Here is a 19325-nt window from a genome sequence, read left to right on the forward strand (position 1 = left end):
AGACTTTGATGCTACTGCCACTCAATCAACACAGTGATAACATCCAAAGCTTGTTGCCTCACAGTGTTGAGTAAAACTGAAAACCCACAGAATTTGAGGGTTTTTGCGCAATCTTTGTCCATCTTCTGAATCCATTGTTGGCCTTGGTTGTTAGATAATGGTGATATGTCAATTTGTCATTGGGAAAAGACTGGGTTTATATTAGAGAAAAACAAACTGTAGAAATGTGTGTCCACTTATTATATTGAATTCACAGAGAAAAGGGGGCTTGATCACCTGACAGGCAATTGTGATATGGAAGGTTGACCAGGAAAGTAGCCCCTCTGTAAAGAGTGGGCAGTCCGAATGAGAAACAAGGCCTTCAGCTAAACCATGTCCATACCAACTAACAGCCATAATAAGGTAAATTAGATACTGAATATTTATAATGAAATCTCATTGATATCTGGGTTATTTAAAATTCTGAAAAACACAAGTAGAGATTCTGCTCACATGTATAATAGAAAAACATGATCAAGAATGACAACAGAAAAATGTGAAGATTTTGTAGAATTAATTAGTCAATTAATACAGCACAGAGACAGGCCTTCAGTCCAATAAGGTGGCACTGACTATTAAACATTCACTAACACAAACCCTACAATAATTCTATTTTCTATTCTCACCATATTCTCAGTAATTCCCCCCAGACTCTACCACTCACCTATATTGGAGTCAATTTACAGCAGTCAGTTAACCTACCACACTTGAATGTCTTTGGATTCTGGAAAGAAACTGGAGGACCAGAAGGAAATCTATACCGTTACAAGGCGAATGTGCAAACTCCATGCAGATTTTTTAAAATATTTCAAAAATAGATTTTATTCAAAATAAAAAATAAATACAATGGAGGAAACCTTTTGCATTTATAGTTGTTACATGCAGAAACTTACAGAGAAAAATAAACACTAACAGCACTATTGCCATTCATGTGTCTCCCTGAGGTTATACTGCTTTCATTGGTCAAGGGGCTTCCGCACTCAACTCCATTCCTCTATCTGCAGCAGTGAAAGGACAATCCCCACACTGCCTTAACATTGGTCGCACTGAGTTCGAGGGAGTGAAGCACTCAACTCAGCATGTACTCCTACAGCCTGGACTGTGCCATTCTATGGTATTCCCTTACAGACATATCGCTGTGCTGGAAGACCAACAGGTTCTGGGCAGACCAAATGGCATCATTCACCATGTTGATGACCTTCCGGCAGCAACTGATGTCCGTCTCAGTGTGTGTCTCTGTGAACCGCCCATGGATCATACAGTCCTTTGATACACAGCTGCTGGAGATGAACTGGGACAGAACTCTTACATTCATCTACACCATCTCCAAACCCACAGTCTGCAAAGAGGTTGGTGACCAACCCTTCTCCATTGTAGTCATCCCAAGGGCATTGGGGATGATATGCAATCTGCAGGGGAAGGCTCTGATTGGAGGGCACATTTTAATGTCAGCCATGCAAGATCTTGGGGCTTGTTGGTCAGCTCTGTCATTTGGTTTGGACTGTTTGCTCAGGGAACAAATCTACAGAATCCATAGTGCCCCAGTCCTTAAGTGTCTGTAGTACATTCAGCACTGACCACTGACTGATAGACTTGTGGTAAAGGTTTTTACTGAGAAGAACTCTTCAACAAAGGACAGGTAGTGTGATAATGTCCAACTGATTGGGGTGTTGCATAGTAGAGGGGCCAGGCCTATTTTCCACAACACTAAGGACAAGTAGAACCTCATTACGTAGTGACACTTGGTATCCACATACTTTGGGTCCATCTATTGCCTGACATGAAAATGGTCATCAGGATAAAGGTAACATCGGGTACACTTTTGCCTCCATTCTCTGGTGACTTGTGGCCCTTTGAACTTGTTCCATCTCGAATGCCAAGAAAAACTAAAAGACATTCCAGATGATTACCAAGGCAGAGGACAGGGAAAAGGACCCACCTGGACCAAGTCCAGCAGCCCTGAGAGGATAATGTACCTGATAATCAGTGATTGACAACAAACACCATTTCCACAAACATGATTTTTGTTTTCCCTTCCTAATCTGCTCCAGCCAGTTCTTGTTACACACAAATAGCACTCAAGCCCAGGAGTGAATTTAGGTGTGTGGTACTTACTTTCCTATGTGATGCCACATAGCAGGAATGCCACATCTTTTCAGATAAGGATTGTTTGATTATGGTAAATGAAGCTCTGAGTATTAAATTGTTAAAGGAAGAGTTTTGACTGCTGTGGAATTCATACATTCCTGAGGTAGACAAAGTAACAGAGTAACACAGATGATTATTAAAGTATCATGAATATTTCAGGTGGAGCTCAATCTGCTAGTGACTAGAGCAGGGCAATCAGTTATTCATAGTTGGTTTCTTGCCAGGGTCAGTGCTGTCTGTGGTCAAAGGCAGTGCTTAAATATACAACCTATGAGGCTGGAACTGTTTCTTTTGCTTCTTCAAGTAATTTTAATGATAAGCTTCTACAGAGACTGCAGGGGAATATTTTCATAGCTAGCATCACAGTTAGTTTATTCTAAAGTAAATAAAAATAACAATTTCAAAATTGTTACAATAACTATAAAATATAAAAATAGATCACTGCATAATTTTTATTGTTTCTAAATCTAACAGGCCACTTTCTTTGTTTGGAAAAAATCTTAATAGTACGGTATCATTGTTAAAGATGAAGATGAAGATCTGTTAACAGGTAAAACTTCATAAGTTAAAAACATAAGTTAACAGGTAAAACTTCAATGTTTTTATCTCTCATGTTGATGCCATTTACAAAAATAGTTTCACAGTCTACCATGAATCCCATGCAAAGATAATTTCAAACTAACTTCACATTTTTACCAATGTGAAGAACCAAGCTGATAAATTTGTACTTTAACTCAGAGTGGAACATGGTTAGATGTATCCACTCTATCAGTCACACTGAGGTACTTGACTTTAGATATTTTGCAATTCATTAAAGTTGGGAAAATATTGTTCATCAGAACTAACAGACTACATCAGCACAAGATTCATAAGCACAAAACAATACCAAACTAAGTTTACCAACAATACCAACAAGTGTATGGGACATTGGAAAAAAATGTTGAATTTCCCCATGGGGATGAATAAAGTATCTATCTATCTATCTATCTAATTTAAATGTATATATTTCAAAGAAGCTGCGCAAGTTCCTTAAAGGTATTTTTTTTACACAAAAATTCTGCAAATGCTGGAAATTTTGAGCAACATACACAAAATCCTGGAGGAATTGAGCAAGTTATATAACATCTATGTAGGGAAATGGTGAAGGGTCTCAGCTTGAAATGTCAACAGTTTATTTCCCTCCATAGACGCTGCCTGACTTGCTGAGCTCCTCCAGCATTTTCTGTAGATTTTCTTTGACATTTTCTTGAAAGAAATCAAAGAACTTACGGCTTTCTTCTGTCTTGTTTGCTCTTTTCGCTCATGATAGTAGATCCTCGCTGGCAGTTCTTCTGGCTTAACCTTTTGCAAATGCATTTCAGTGTATGGAGGTAATGTCTCTTCTTCTTCTGTCTTGTAACTTGGAGATTTCCCATAGTAATGGTCATTTACTCGCTTAATACTAGTTTTGGAAGGAGTTTCACTGCTGTAACTTTCATTGTAAGGTTTACATTTGGCCTTTTTCTCCAGAATACTGTTCATGAAAGCATCATCATAGGTTCTACCACCATCGCTTGTACACCTTAATGGGCACTCTTCCTGCTTATCTCTTTTCCTCTGACTGTTGTAAACATATCCCTGGTCAGCTTCATATAGCTCGTTCCTGCTCCGACTTCTTTTGTTGTAATAATCATCCAAGGAGCTCCCTTGATAGTGGTATCGATCTCTGAGTGCTCTGTAATACTGCCCTCTGTCAGCCTCTTTTCTCTCCCGTCGTTCTGGCTCAAGTGAATTACCTCTCCTCCCTCTGTAATGATAAGATTCTGCAAATTCTTCAAGTTCATCTAGTGAATTTGCTAGTTCTTTGTCATGTAGTTCAATTCTTTGTCTGTCACAAGATCGAGACCGTGACCTAGTGAATAATTAAAATATTCTTAGCATTTTTATAGCTCTTCAGAATGAACTTATTTTAATATACAGCTATTAAATGGCAAAATATTACTACTGAAATTCATGTGAATTTGTGAATTATATACATACTCTAAACTTATTCTGATTTTAGAGGTTTCACCATTCCTGATAGATCTCATTTTAAACTTAGTCTTGGAGTAAGAAACTTTATTAGTGTGCTCAGAATTTGAAGTTACAGAATATAAATTAAATACATTGTTCTTGGAAATGAAACATGAAATGTTACAGATAAGTTCCATTTGTATTCAGAAGTGTGTGCAAAAATCAGAACTATTCTGATTAGAACTTGGACAAATAGCAATTTTCTTTCATTAGAACCAGTGTTCATTAGATCCACTTATACCCTTTCACATGTTAGGTAAAAATTGCAAAAAGCAACGATTTTAATGTTATCGTGAGACTTCAGAATTTGTAAGTATATAAATTATACAATAGAGAATTACTTTGCAGCATAGTACTTCAGAGATTTAACAATGATCACATTTATTTATTGACTGTGGCACTGACTACAAGAGCTAGAACATCATATAACAACATTATAAAACATTGATTAGGCATTCTTGTAGTTTTGTGTGTAGTTTCGTTTACCACACTTTATGAAAGATATGATTGCACTAGAGATGGTGCAGAGAGGTTTCAGCAGGATGTTGCCTGGATTGGAGCATCTTAGTTATTAGGATGGATTGAATAAGCTGGCTTTGTTATCCCCAGAACAGATTATTTAGAGAATAAACAGGGAAGACAGTAAGAATCATTTTCCTTTGGTGGGAGTGTCTAAGACAAGAGGGCCTAAGTTCAATGCGAGAGATCGTTTTTGGTAGGGATCTGAGGAGGAATTCAATCACATAGAGGGTGGTTGGAAACTGGAAGGCTCTGAGATGGTGGAGCAGATGCTCTTCTAATGTTTAAGAAGCATCTGGACAGGCACCTGAGTCACCAAGACATTGAAGGCAACAGGCATAATGAGGATAAATGGTATTAGCATAGATATGTACAATGGCTGCCATGGACATGAGCACTGGCTGTATCATAGTCTGGTACAGCAATTCAAATGCACAGGAATGTAAGAAGCTGCAGAGAGTAATGAGCTTAGTCCAATACATCACTGGCACATCGTTCCTTATTATTGATAGTATCTAAAGACAGCAACAGCCATCATTAAAGATCCTCATTATCTGGGCCATGCCATCTTTTTGCAGCTACTATTGGGAGGAGATACTGAAGCCCCACACCACTAGGTTCAAGAACACCTACTTCCCTTGAACAATTCGGTTCTTGACGCAACTGGCAAAACCCTTATCACTGCAGTTTAGTAATACTATGGCCACTTTGGTTACTTTGCACTAAAATAAACCTTTTTCTTCTAATTGTGTTCTATCTTGAAAAAAATTCTGTTAAGTTTCTCTTGTGAATGCTCCTTAAATAATGCTATGTGCCTGTAGTGATGCTGCTGCAAGGAAGATTTTCATTTCACTTGTGCACACACATACTTGTAAATTCAACTTTGACTTTGACCAAAGGGTTTGTTTCTACACTGTGCTGTTCTTTGACTCTAAAAGTATTAAGGTTAGTTTCAAATGTATTTGTAACTGTTTTCTACTTGTGTATTTTGTTTTGTCCAACTCACTTGCAGGAATGTTTATAAACTCTTGGTCACATTTAAGACATGAATGCCAATTTTCAACTTTTGAGAGAAGGATATTTGATGGAAATAATATGTCCAAGAATAAAGATGGCTGCAAAGGTTATAGTGACAACTTTAATACAGATTGTAAATTGCTTTTGTTGTACCTGCTACTGCAACGTTCAATGTCTCTCTTTGCTCTGCTCCTGAAATGTCCAGACTCTCTCATGAGCTGAGCCCTGAATGCCAAGTCAACATCCTGGTCAGTAACTGGAGATTGCATTTGTTTTCGAGCTTGGCAGAAGTTCTGGCAGAAATCAGCATTCTGATCATGCAGTGAACTTAACTCTGACATGTTGCTCGCTGTATAATACAAATACAGATCATTTATATTATCTTTCTAATACTTCTGTGATGGGTTAATGCTACAAACAAAAACAACATAGATCTTTTCAAGAACTAGTTCAAAATTCAAATCACTGATGCTGATTTGCATGTGAAAAGGGAAAGAGACACTGAGCTCAATTAAAAACAGTAAAGGCTGGGATTTCCCACAGAAATGTTCTTTCAGTAAACGTGCAATGGCATCAATTTCATATATCATTCTGCTCTTTGTGGAACAGATATCTAGTGCCAGATCATTGTTCACAAGTCGAATGTTGAAATTATAAAGGCTGTGAAAAATCTAAAAAACTGATGTCCCAAGTGTAAACTAATAATCACATCAAATGTCTTTAGAAGCATACAGATTTGCACTGAAATTCAAACAGCCACACACAAATCACAGCACATTAGTTTGAGATCCAGCACGAGTAGAGATTCCAACAATGAGGTTAGTGACTGTGGAATCAAATCTGTAAAACAAGCTATTTATACATTTTCCCAAGAACCATATCAGTCACCAGATCAAAATATCTCGGAAAGCAATAATGGCTACAAAAAGGACTAAGTGCTTATCATCAACTATAGTTGCTCATGTATTGAAGTGCACAACACCCACACTGGTGATTCAGCCCATCCTGATCTTTCAGTGATCACTTCAGCTAGTCCTAGGCCTTCCAACCTCTGTCACCACATCTCTGACAACTTTCATCCTTCAATCTCCCAATTCTCTTTTTAAAAAATCTATTCTTTTTGGTGGATCTATTTTCACCAAAAATGAGACAAAGAATTCCAAACTCTAATCACTTGTTTTGTAAAGAACTGTTTCTTCTGTTAGCCTCTCCTAAATTTTCACAACATCACTAAAGTTGACATGCCAGCATTTTGTAAACGGTTTAGCAACAGTCCCAACCTTTGAATTCAGTGTTTCTATCTATAAATGCCTGGATTCTATTTACTTTATTAATTGATTAATTAACCTGCCTTCTTCAAATATTTGTGTGACAAATATGTTTGGTTTCTCTGCACCTGTGCCACTCCCCCTTAAAGTTACACCATTGCATGTGAATATCCATTCTTCACATTAATTTGTTTCACCTCCTGGTTTCCTGCACTGAACTAAATTACCATGTGCTGTACAGTTCACCTACATGTCAATTTCTTCTTCACTTCTATTCATTAGATCACTGATCATATACCTGCCAAGTTTTATTACATTTGGAAGCTTTGAAGTTGCTATTGCAATATTCAGTTTATTTTGTAGTATTAGGGATGACTAATTGTTCAGTACTTCTATCTTATATTTAAAACAACAGAGATATTGGTGAACAATTCACAGATGTATAAATATCAGGGAGACCTTAAATGTTTCAATAGGTTTTTGAAGTAACTACAAACAAGTAACTTTGATCGTAGTCGATTTATTATATCCTGAAATCCAGGTTGCCTGAAAGTCTGCATTTCAAATAAAATACTTCAAAAACCAGAAGGTTCCATAGAAAATTTTGGATTCAGGGAAAACATAAGGCAATTTAATTGTAAGACTTATTGAGAACTGAACCTAAATTGTTATGATGATTCAGACTGAAATAAGATAAGAGTGGCTGAAGGTTCTATGAAAACTGGTGTTTTGCTGAAGCAACAAGAAATCAACCATGATCATCACTTAAATCTCAATACTTGTAACCCGTACATTGTTCATACTTTCTCCGAGAGGGGTCAAACTGTGCCAGCTCCTTTTCCACATAGTAAAGGACTTTCATGGAGTCTTGCTCTTTGTTAGCTTGAATTCTGTATCCGCTGCGCACTGAGGAGAAAATCGAAAATTTAAAGAAACCCTGGCCTCAAGTACGTCAATAGGCCAATTGTTTATAAAAACAAGTTATAGTACTGTAAGTAGAAGTTTGCAGTTACTACTTTTTATGTGTTTCTCTGTGACAGAACAAAACCACAATTTTAAAAAGGTTCAAGAAGCTGACTTGTATCATTGTGGCAGTTTAATATCATACACAGACAAATTGATAATGATGATGTCTATGTCTTTAAGTTGACCTTTGTTTTGAGAGAAGTTCTCCTTACCAGATTCCCCTATGTCCGTGTCGACATGTGCTGGTGGAGGCAGAGACTTTGTATCAATTATACTTGGTGTGATTGGTATCCTAGAAACACTGGGAATGTAGTATGGTGGGTAGTCTGCAACATTCGGAAGATGTCCAGCTTTTACTGCTTTTCCAGCTATATATACTGATAAAAAGAGGTTAAATGTATTAAAACTTAGAAAAAATCATCTCGCCTACTTGTACATATATATTTGCCTGCTGATTACCAGGATGAAGTATAACAGAACCCATTTCTGGAATATTTTGTCATTCAAGAAACACAACTGGCCATTTCCCAATGTAAGTCACCAAACGTTATTGATATGACTTTCAGACTGGGATCAAACAGGGTGATATTATTTCCCATATGATATTCCTTTTGCAGCACTACAGAAGAACTTGGACTGTGTTTTCCTGGGAACCATTGTCATCGGACACTCCAAGGACATTGTGGACTTCCTATCATCGCAACAGACTAGAATGCAAGATTCAATGGCCTGCTACTCTGCCCTAATCCCACCCCTGCTGCATATTCTATAAACTCTGCACTGACGCTCCATTGTCTTCCATTTGTATCTGCCCGTTATCTGTTATTTCTCTCCTGACTGCGAGGCCAAGGTTCCTCTCTTCCCCCATTCCAAAATTTCCCCACCACCACCATCCAAACCAGATATCATCATTAATATTCTGATGCTGCCAATGTCATTTCAATTTAAATACCAATATCCCAGCTCCCTTCCAAATACACTCCAACCTTGGCATAGCACAGACAGAGTCTGTGATCACCAACCATACTGAACTGGTGAGCAAACTGAGTGTTGAGGGATCTTAGACATGTCAATCCAAAAAAAATTATGATTAAATGTTGCATTGTTTGGAGTTTTGGTGCACACCCAGTGGACCCACTTTATTAGGTACACAGGTACATCTGTTCATTAATGCAAGTATCTAATCAGCCAATCATGTGGCAGCAACTCAATGCATAAAAGCAAGCAGACATGGTTAAGAGGTTCAGTTGTTGTTCAGACCAAACATCAGAATGAGGAAGTAATGTGATTTATTGGTTTTTCTATCTATCTATCCGTCCATCCATCTATTTATACTGCATGGAGTAGGCCCACTCAGCCCTTCGAGCCACACTGCCCAGGAATCCCTCAATTTAATCATGGCCTAATCACTGGACAATTTACAATGACCTACCAACCAGTACATTTTTGGACTGTGGAGGGGGGGGGACCGAAACACCCAGAGGAACCCACACGGTCATGGAAAGAACATACAAATTCCTTACAGGCATTAGCGGGAATTGAACCCGGGTTGCCTGTACTGTAAAGCATTTTGCTCACTACTACACCACCGTGTCACCCTAAGTGATTTTGACCATGGAATAATTGTTGGTGCCAGATGTTTGAGTATCTCAGAAACTGCTGATCTCCTGGAATTTTCATACACACCATTCTTTAGAGTCTATAGAGAATGGTGCAAAAATCAAAATAAAATCTAGAGAGCTGCAGTTCTGTGGGAGAAAATGCCTTGTGAATGAGAGAGGTCACAGGAGAACAGTCAGACTGATTCAAGCTGACAGGAAGGCAACAGTAACTAAAATAACTATGCATTACAACAGTGGCTTGCAGATACGCATCTCTGAATGCACAACACGTTGAACCTTGAAATGGATGGACTACAGAAGACCATGAACATACACTCAGTGGCTACTTTATTAGGTGACACCAATAAAGTTGCCACTGAGTGTATAGTTCTTACAATAACATTTCTAATTCAGCTTTCGTTAACAGATAAAGCTTTTGGAAGCTTTTAAACCCATTTTTTGACCATCCTGCAAGCGTGATTTTTATGGTGTCTTAAGATTTGTATTTTGTTTTACATGATTCAAAATGTTCCCATACATTTTTATTTTAGCTGTAACATCACGTAAAGACATCTGTCTGATGAAATCCTTTTTAGCAGTTTCATTGCTATATTCAGTCGACACAATTCCCACTCTGGTTAGTGTATAGTTTATGGAAACGTTGGAAATTTACTGAACCAGTCACATTCCATGGCAGGTGTAAATAGGGAAAAATGTGGTCCTCCTTATAATGCATGTTAAACCAAATTAAAAATCTTTAAAATACCAGAACACCAATGTAGAGAAAAATGAATAAGATAAAAATCTTTTTAACGGTTGTAGGGTGGAAAGGTATACTTACAGGCTTGAGGGCAACAACAGGATTCTGGACAACAAGGGCAGCGAACATAACAACAGCATGTGTGAGGGCAGCACTGACACCAACACACACCAAGAAGAATAAGGAGCAGAAAGGATCCAGAGAGCACTAAACCAACAAATGCCCATTCTGTAATACAAAATATTTCACAATGCATTATACAGCAAGAATGGCTAAATAAAAACCACACTATCATGGCATGCTTTAAATAACTTTCTATCTAATTAATATACTATAAAATCTAATGATTATTCACATACATTTTAAAAAACTGTGTTGCTCAGTATAGATTTTATTTCCTTTTTCTAAATTCCTATGTGTTTCATAAAGTAATTAAATAAAAAAAACATTTCTAACATTTTGTATACCTGCAAAGTTGATTGTTCTTAAAATAAACTATGATACATAATTCTGTAATCTGTTATTCGTACTGGAATATGGTTGGGAAATGATTGTACAAGGAACATTATTCAAAGTATTTTTTGATGGATATCAGGGGAAAAGTTGATGCCACCCCAGATGTTTATTCAAAAGTAAATTTGGGGATCAATATGCCAGAGCTACATAGAAACGATGTTTGAATGTTTTCTCGTCCTACAGTTTTAATTAAGTTTATCTTTGCCCTTCCCCAGCACCTAGCTGATTTCCTTCTCTTTAAGCTTTGGTCATGAGACCAATCACAATAACCTGTTAGGTTGCTGGACAGCTACTTTGCGAGATGTCTGCAGACATGACTCACACAGGGAACGCAAGTCGGAATCTGTTCAGCTCAACGTCGCAAGCTAAAATACATGTACGCATCTGCAAAGGCCTGGAAGAAATCCTCCAATAAGACTATAGGTTTATCACTTCTGCACCACACTGGCCTCTAATAATAAAAGATCACAGCAAAACTCTGAAAAATGTGGACACTTCCCATTTCTCATGAGCATGCTCTTGGGGAAAGCAGACATTGATAATAAAGTACAACATCACCTTCAATGATCTCATTGCCTTCAGACTATCTCCTTGCTTTTATACTATAGCCCTCTCAGAATGAATGCTAACACTGCATCTGCTTTGCTTACTACTGACTCAACCTGTAAGTTAACCTTTAGTGCATCCTGCACTAGGGTTCCCGAGTCCTTTTGCATCTCAGATTTCTGAACTCACTCCGTTTAGAAAATAGTCCACACCTTTATTTTTTTCTACCGAAGTGCATAACCACAGACTTCCTTACATTGAGTTCTACACTGCCACTTCATTCGCCCAGTGTCCTAATCTGCCCAAACCCTTCTGTAGATCATCTCATTCCTCAAAACTACCTATCCCTTCACCTATCATTGTATCATCTGCAAACTTGGCTGCAGGCCATTCAATTCACAAGATCACAAGACAAAGGAGCAGAAGTAAGCCATTCGGCCCATCGAGTCTGCTCCACCACTCCACCATGAGCTAAACTATTCTCCCATCTAGTTCCAATTTCCGGCTTTTTCCCCATATCCCTTGATACTCTGACTAATTAGATACCTATCAATCTCTTCCTTAAACACCCTCAATGATTGGGCCTCCACAGCTGTATGTGGCAACGAATTCCATAAATCCACGACCCTCTGGCTAAAAAAATTTCTCCTCATCTCTGTTTTAAATGGGTACCCTCTAATTCTAAGACTGTGACCTCTTGTCCTGGACTCACCCACCAAGGGAAATGGCCTTTCCACATCTACTTTGTCCAACCCTTTCAACATTCGAAATGTTTCTATGAGATCCCTTCTTATTCTTCTATACTCTAATGAATACAATCCAAGAGCCAACAAACGCTCCTCATGTGTTAGTCCCTGCAATCCAGGAATCATCCTAGTGAATCTTCTCTGAACTCTCTCCAACATCATCACATCCTTTCTAAGATAGGGGGCCCAAAACTGCACACAGTATTCCAAATGGGGTCTCACCAGTGCCCCATAGAGCCTCATCAACACCTCCCTACTCTTATTAATTCATCATCTAGATCACTAACATATAATGTGTAAAGTAGTGGACCCAACGCCACCCCTGTGGAATATCACTAGTCAAAAAACCAGTAAAAGGCAACTAAAAATAGCAACAAGGAGAGAAAAGATGAAACGTGAAGTAAGCTAAGCAATAATATAAAAGAAGATACCAAAAGGTTTTTCGGATATATAAAAGAGTGGCAGGAATGACATTGGACTGTTGGCAAATGATGTAGAGAAATAACAGGGAAGAAAAAAGTGAGCAAATTGAATAAATATTTTGCAAGAATCTTCACTGTGGAAGACATCAGCAATGTGCTAAAAATACAAGAATGTCAGGGGCAGAAGTCAGTGCATTCACTATTACTATGGAGAAGGTGTTTGGGAAGCTAAAATGTCTTAAGGCGGACAAGACACCTGGACCAGATGGACTGGACGCCAAGGTTCTGAAAGAGTTGGCTAAGGAGATTGCGGAGGCAGAAATAGTGATCTTTCAAGAATCACTAGATTCTAGAATGGTTCCAGAGGATTGAAAAATTGTAAATGTCACAACACTGTTTAAGAAATGAGGGAAGTAAAGTACACGCAGTTATAAGCCAGTTATAGCCTGACTTCAATGGTTCACAAGAGTCCATTATTAAGGATGAGGTTTCGGGGTACTTGGAGGCACATGATAAAATAGGTGGAAGTCGGCATGGTTTCCTTAAAGGGAAATCTCACGTGACAAATCTATCGGAATTATTTGAATAAGTAACAAGCAGGATAGACAAGGGAGAGCCAGTAGATGTTGTTTACTTGGATTTTCAGAAGGCCCAAATGTGCTTCCGATGAGGCTAAATTAGATAGGAGCCTTTCAGAAAGGCACTAGCACGGATAGAAAATGGACTGACTGGAAGAAGATAAAGAGTGGGAATAAAGGGAGCCTTTTCTGATTAGCTGCCAGTGATTAGCGGTGTTCCACAGGGGTTGGAGTTGGGTCTGCTACTTTTAAAGTTACAGTGCTTATAGAAAGTATTCACTGCACCCCGCACCCCAGAAGTTTTCATGTTTTATTGGTTTGCAATGTTGAATCACAGTGGATAAAATGTTGCTTTTTTGACACTGATCAACAGAAAAAAACTCTTTTGTCAAAGTGAAAAGAGATTTCTACAGAACTATCTAAATCAATTATAAATATAAAACACAAAATAATTGCTTAAGTATTCACCCCCCCTTTAAAAACACATCAAATCATCACTGTTGCTGCCAATTGGTTTTAGAAGTCACATAATTAGTTAAGTGGAGATCTGTTTTTGGAGACCACTGTGCAGTCAAAGTGTTTCAATTGATTGTAGTAAAAATAGACCAACTGCTGGTGAGTCTATGCCATAAAGACAAAAAAAAAACTTCAAGCAACTCCACAGAAAGGTTATTGAAAAACACAAGTCAGGAGATGATAGAAGAAAATTTCTAAGTTACTGAATATCTCTTGGAGTACTGTTAAGTCAATCATCAAGAAATGCAAAGAATATGGCACAGCTGCATATGTGCCTAGAGCAGGCTGTCCTCAAAAGCTGAGTGACCATGCAAGAAGGGGACTAGTGGGGGAGGCCACCAAGAGACCTATGACAACTCTGGAACGGTTACAAGCTTCAGTGGCTGAGATGGGAGAGACTGCACGTACAACTGATATTCGGGTGCTTCACCAGTTGCAGCTTTCTGGGAGAGTGGCAAAGAGAAAGCCATCATTGAAAAAAACTCACATGAAATCCAGGCTAGACTTTGCCAGAAGGCATGTGGGAGACTCTGAAGTCAGCTGGAAGAAGGTTCTATGGTCTGATGAAGCCAAAATTGAGCTTTTTGGCAATCAGACTGAACACTATGTTTGGTGTAAGCCAAACACTGTACATCATCAAAAACACACCATCCTTACTGTGAAGCGTGGTGGTGGCTGCATCACTGCAGCAGGCCCTGGAAGACTTGTGAAGGTAGAGGGTAAAATGAAAGCAGCAAAATACAGGGAAATCCTGGAGAGCCTGATGCAGTCAGCAAAAGAACTAACTTGGAGAAGATTTGGGAGATCTGTTTTCCAACAAGACAATGAGCCCAAGCATAAAGCAAAAGCTACACAGGAATGGCTTAAAAACAAAAAAGTTAATGTCTTGGAATGGCCAAGTCAGAGTTCAGTCCTCAATCCAACTGAGAATTTGTGGCTGAACTTGAAAGGGGCTGTTCACTCATGATCCCTATGCATTCTGACAGAGTTTTGTAAAGAAAAATGGGGGGAAATTGCAGTGTCCAGATGTGCAAAGCTGATAGAGACCTATCCACACAGACTCAGGCTGTAATTACTGCCAAAGGTGCATCTGCTAAATACTGATGTGAAGGGGGTGAATACTTCTGCAAAATATTATCTTGTGTTTTATATTTGTAATTACAGTAATTTAGATCACTTTGTAGGGTTCTGTTTTCATTTTGACACGGAAGAGTCATTTTCTGTTGATCAGTTTCAAAAAAACCCACATTAAAATCACTGTGATTCAATGTTGTAAAACAATAAAATATGAAAACTTCCAAGAGCGGGGAATAATTTTTATAGGCACTGTATATGTTAATGCTCTGGATGATAGAATTGATGGCTTTGTGGTCAAGTGTGTAGATGATACAAAGATAAGTGGAAGGATAGGGTGTGCTCAGGAAGGACTAAGACAGATTGGCGGAATGGGCAGAAAAGTGGTAGATGGCATACAACACAGGGAAGTGGATGGCCATCCACTTTGGCAGAAAGAATAAGGGTATAGACTATTTTCTATATATGGACAGAACTGAGAAATTGAAGGTACAAAGGTAATTATGCAGGGTTCTCTAAAGGATAACCTGTAGGTTGGTAGTTAGGAAAACAAATGCAATATTAGTATTTGTTTATAGAAGACTAAAACAGAAAAACAAACACATAATGCTGAAGCAATGGTCAGGCCACATTTGGAACATTGTGAGTAGTTTTGGGCCTTATATCTAAAGAAGGATGTGCTGGGGTTGGAGAGGTCCAGAGGATTATGATAATGACCCTGGGAATGAAAGGCTTAATGTACAAATGAGGAGTGTTTGATGGCTCTGTGCTTGTACTTGCTGGAGTTTAGAAGGATGAGTGGGCATCTCCTTGAAACCTATTGAATATTGACACATCTGGATAGGGTGGACATGGAGAGGATGTTTCCAACAGTGGGAGAGTCTAGGATCAGAGGGCATACCTCTAAATAAAAGGATGTTTCTTTAAAACCAGAGATAAAGAGGAACTTCTTTAGCCACAGAGTGGTGAGTCTGTGGAATTCATTGCCACAGATGACTGAGAAGGCCATGTCATTGGGTATATTTAAAGTGGTGATTGATAGTTTCTTGATTAGTAGAAGTATCAAAGGTTATGGATAGAAAGCAGGAGATTGGGATTGAGAGGGAAATATGTATCCGTCATGATCAAAGGGAGAAAGGACTCCATGGGCTGAATAGCTTAACTCTGCTCCTATGCCTTATGGTTTTCCTATAGCAAAATGGTAATCCATCCATAAATAAGGGGGGAACAAGCTCTATGGCCTCATTTCCATCATCAACAGAGAGAATGAGAAAAAAGTAAACTCCTTCAATAGAGAATTCAAATTTGCACCTCTTGTAATAGAGAGTTTTTTCAGTGGTATATTTGAATACTCTCCATATTCACCATGTCCATAGGTATTATAAGTCACGCTGCACAGGAGTACAACATAGAAATAGTAGTCAGCCATTGGTTATTTTACTGATGACCTTTAGAAACAGAAACTCCTAAAAAAGATACTATACTTTGTTGATGCCAAATTTAGTATTTCTTTCTGAACCATGATTAGTAAAAACATTGTTCATTATTTTTTGTCCTTTGTAAAATTCAAATTGTCAGTCAGTTAGCTTTCCTGTATTACGTAAGTGACCGTGTCAAAGTGCTCATTTAGCTACAGGACACTTGGGGAGGTTTTGATGTTAGAATAGGCATATTCTTTCACATTATGTGTATGAAAATCTCAAAGAATCCAGTCACATGTCAGCCAGCATAATGTTTTTCAATCACATATTTTAAATTCTGCAGATTTTGGATCAGAAAAATATTCTGAATGCTCAGAGATTAGGCAGAAAAAAAGAGACAGTTGAAATGAACTCACCAAAAATTCATGTCCCAGAATGCTACCAACACTGCTGTTCTGTGCATATTTGAGCTGCTGTGTATTTCCAGCATTAAAAAGTGAAAAAGTGTCAATCATTCCATTTTGTTTTTTTGTTCCCTAAAATTCAGAAATTTTGACCTTTTCAGAGAAAAATAACACCTTTTCCAAAGTAGATAACTGTAACAAATCAAACAGTGACCAGTGATAAAAATCCTCTGGTATAAAATCGTATTCCTAACATTCATGGGAATCTTGATTAGCACGGATCGTTGGGCTGAATGGCCTATTTCTACGCTGTAGACTATTTTTCACAGAGGGTGTCTGAAGAGACTTTGAAAAGAGATTGACCAGATTAGCACTGGGGTAAAAAACATGCTTGTGATTCCTAATTGCTCACAAACACAATTTAAAATTAATATGTATACATAACAGAGTAGATTATTAATTATAAACTGAATGCTATCATGTCAACTGACAACATAAATGGGAAGTTCAACTCAATTATCTCACCCAATTCCATTTGTTAATTATTGCATCATGTAATTGCTTATTTTCCATTATTGACATTGTAGCATGCTGTGAAAAAAACACATGCAGAAAATACTGTAGCTGGCACATCTAGCTACTAGATCTAGTACTCTTTTTGTAATTATTTGTTTTGATCAGATCATTCTGATACTTACCACAATCTAGATGAGCAACATTAAATTAAAAACAGAAATGCTAAATTACTCAACCTGATCAGGCCACATCCATATGAGGAGAAACAGTTAATATTTCGGGTCAAAGATTCTTTCTCAGAACTAGAAAAGAAATAAAGGAAGCTTTATTTCTGCATCTTTTGTCTTCTTCTCACTTCTGACAATGGGTCTTTAACCAGAAACATAAAACCCCATTTTCTTCCCACAGATGTACTTATAAATATTTCAAGGACTTTCTGTCTTTAATGTACATTTCCAGAATGTGCAGCTTTTGTTCTAGTATTTTAATGAGTCGCATTAAGAGAGGCTTCTAGCTGGGAATTTCAGGTATTGTACCACAAAACACACTTTCACCACTATCAGTATAAAGCAGATCAAGAGGCCTGCATTCTTCTTTTCCCAGCCATCACTGGTTAGGAATTTTTTTTTGCTGCTTTCTGAGTATTCTTCAATGCACTGGTTTTTATTCTCTCTCAAGTAATCTTTACTTTCTCTGTAGTGTAATCTTAGATTGTTGATGCTGCTCTATCTCAGGAGTCAAAAATTTATTTAAGGATTCTGGTCCATTATCTGAAATTTTAGCAAGTACTGAAGCAGTGTTCCGTATTGTAATAGTCTTCATCAGATAAGATTCTATTAAATTGTAGCTTTGTCTCTCTGTTGCCACAATGTTGAGGATTGCATGTTAAGATTGGGCCCACAACTTTACCTCAAACAACAACTACAAAACCAGGTTATGCTGTCAATCATTTCATTGTTGTCAGGGGCTAAATGCACAAGATAGCTTCCCGTGTTTACCAGCAGATTTGGGTAGATGGAGCTCGTCAGCCTGGGAAGGCAGTCCATCTAAGAGAAGGAAAACTCTGATTTAAACCTCTGCTGCCTTGCAGCCATACCCACTTTGGAGAAAGGTTTCGGGAGTAAACACTGAGGACAAATCCAGAGCTGGAGTCCCTAAGGCAGTCCGACGTTGCCTTCAACCTCGTTCTGGCAACTCCTGCGACGTCACTGGTGCCAAGCTGTATTGGCCCTTGCCCTTCCCTTGAACAACATCGGTGGCATGGAGAGGGGAGACTTACTGCTTGGGCAACTGCCAGTCTCCCATACAACCTTGCCCAGGCCTGTACTCTGGAGAGGACTGAAGCAAGACTTTCCAGGTGCAGATCCATGGTCTCGCGAGACTAACAGATGCTATCAGTTACCCACGGAACAACAGTTACTATACTTCCAATAGTTATGTTAATGAGAGGTGTTTTGGGATATTTCAGAAGGATGTAAATAAGAATACTATATAAATGCACATTTTCAATCAACTTTGATTGTCTGATGCTATAATTTATGTTATCCATCAGTAATCATCTTCAGCAAAAGGTGTTTCATAGTAAGATCTTTTAAAATAGCAATTCTGCATCCATGGTCGGCAAGTGTGATTAGGGAAAGCAAAATTATTTTTTTCCTTGGAGCAAATTAAATTATGAATCCACTTTCATTATCTTCCAGCATTCTAAGTAATAATTGTAGCATTGCTCTAATAATTATGCATTCAAGATTGCATCATAGTGCTTTTAATACCAAATTGTTCTTACAGAACCGTGAACTTATTTAAAGTTTTGCTATTCAAATACACAGTCCTTGATCCTATGAAGTAAACAGCCAGAAAAGACAATAACATTAAGTAGAATTGAAAGTAAACGAATAAACTGGACCAGTATTCCTTTTTGTCAACAGTTATGATCAATAGGAAATGCTCTGGCAGAGAACACTGGACAACAAATTTTTTCAAAAGTGTTGCTTCCTCAGAATTTTGTTTATGATAAGCTGCTTGAAGATGAACACAAATATAATTTCAGAATACTTGTATCACGTAGGAGCTTGGAGAAATAACAAATTAACTTTTATTGAATATAATGTGTTTAACTGCATAATGGTGCTGATGCTTTGTGATAGTTCAACTATGTTAAAATATTTTGTTAATGATTTTCATTTGTACTCGGTGTCTGAGACTTGTCGCTTAAG

General features: G+C 38.1%; 1 protein-coding gene across 2 annotated transcripts in view; it reads right to left on the minus strand.

The window, feature by feature from the left end:
* Positions 1–19325, minus strand: part of LOC140727676 (immunoglobulin-like domain-containing receptor 2) — a 141109-nt gene that overhangs the window by 15555 nt on the left and 106229 nt on the right. For both annotated transcript variants that reach the window (XM_073045315.1, XM_073045316.1), the window contains 5 exons: positions 10452–10598; positions 8222–8386; positions 7836–7949; positions 5929–6124; positions 3457–4078 (listed from right to left, as the gene is read on the minus strand). In XM_073045315.1, the coding sequence (XP_072901416.1) occupies positions 3457–4078; positions 5929–6124; positions 7836–7949; positions 8222–8386; positions 10452–10598 (1244 nt within the window). The remainder of the gene's footprint in view (positions 1–3456; positions 4079–5928; positions 6125–7835; positions 7950–8221; positions 8387–10451; positions 10599–19325) is intronic.

The sequence above is a fragment of the Hemitrygon akajei genome, chromosome 5, assembly GCF_048418815.1.
Source record: "Hemitrygon akajei chromosome 5, sHemAka1.3, whole genome shotgun sequence".
NCBI classification, from domain to species: domain Eukaryota; kingdom Metazoa; phylum Chordata; class Chondrichthyes; order Myliobatiformes; family Dasyatidae; genus Hemitrygon; species Hemitrygon akajei.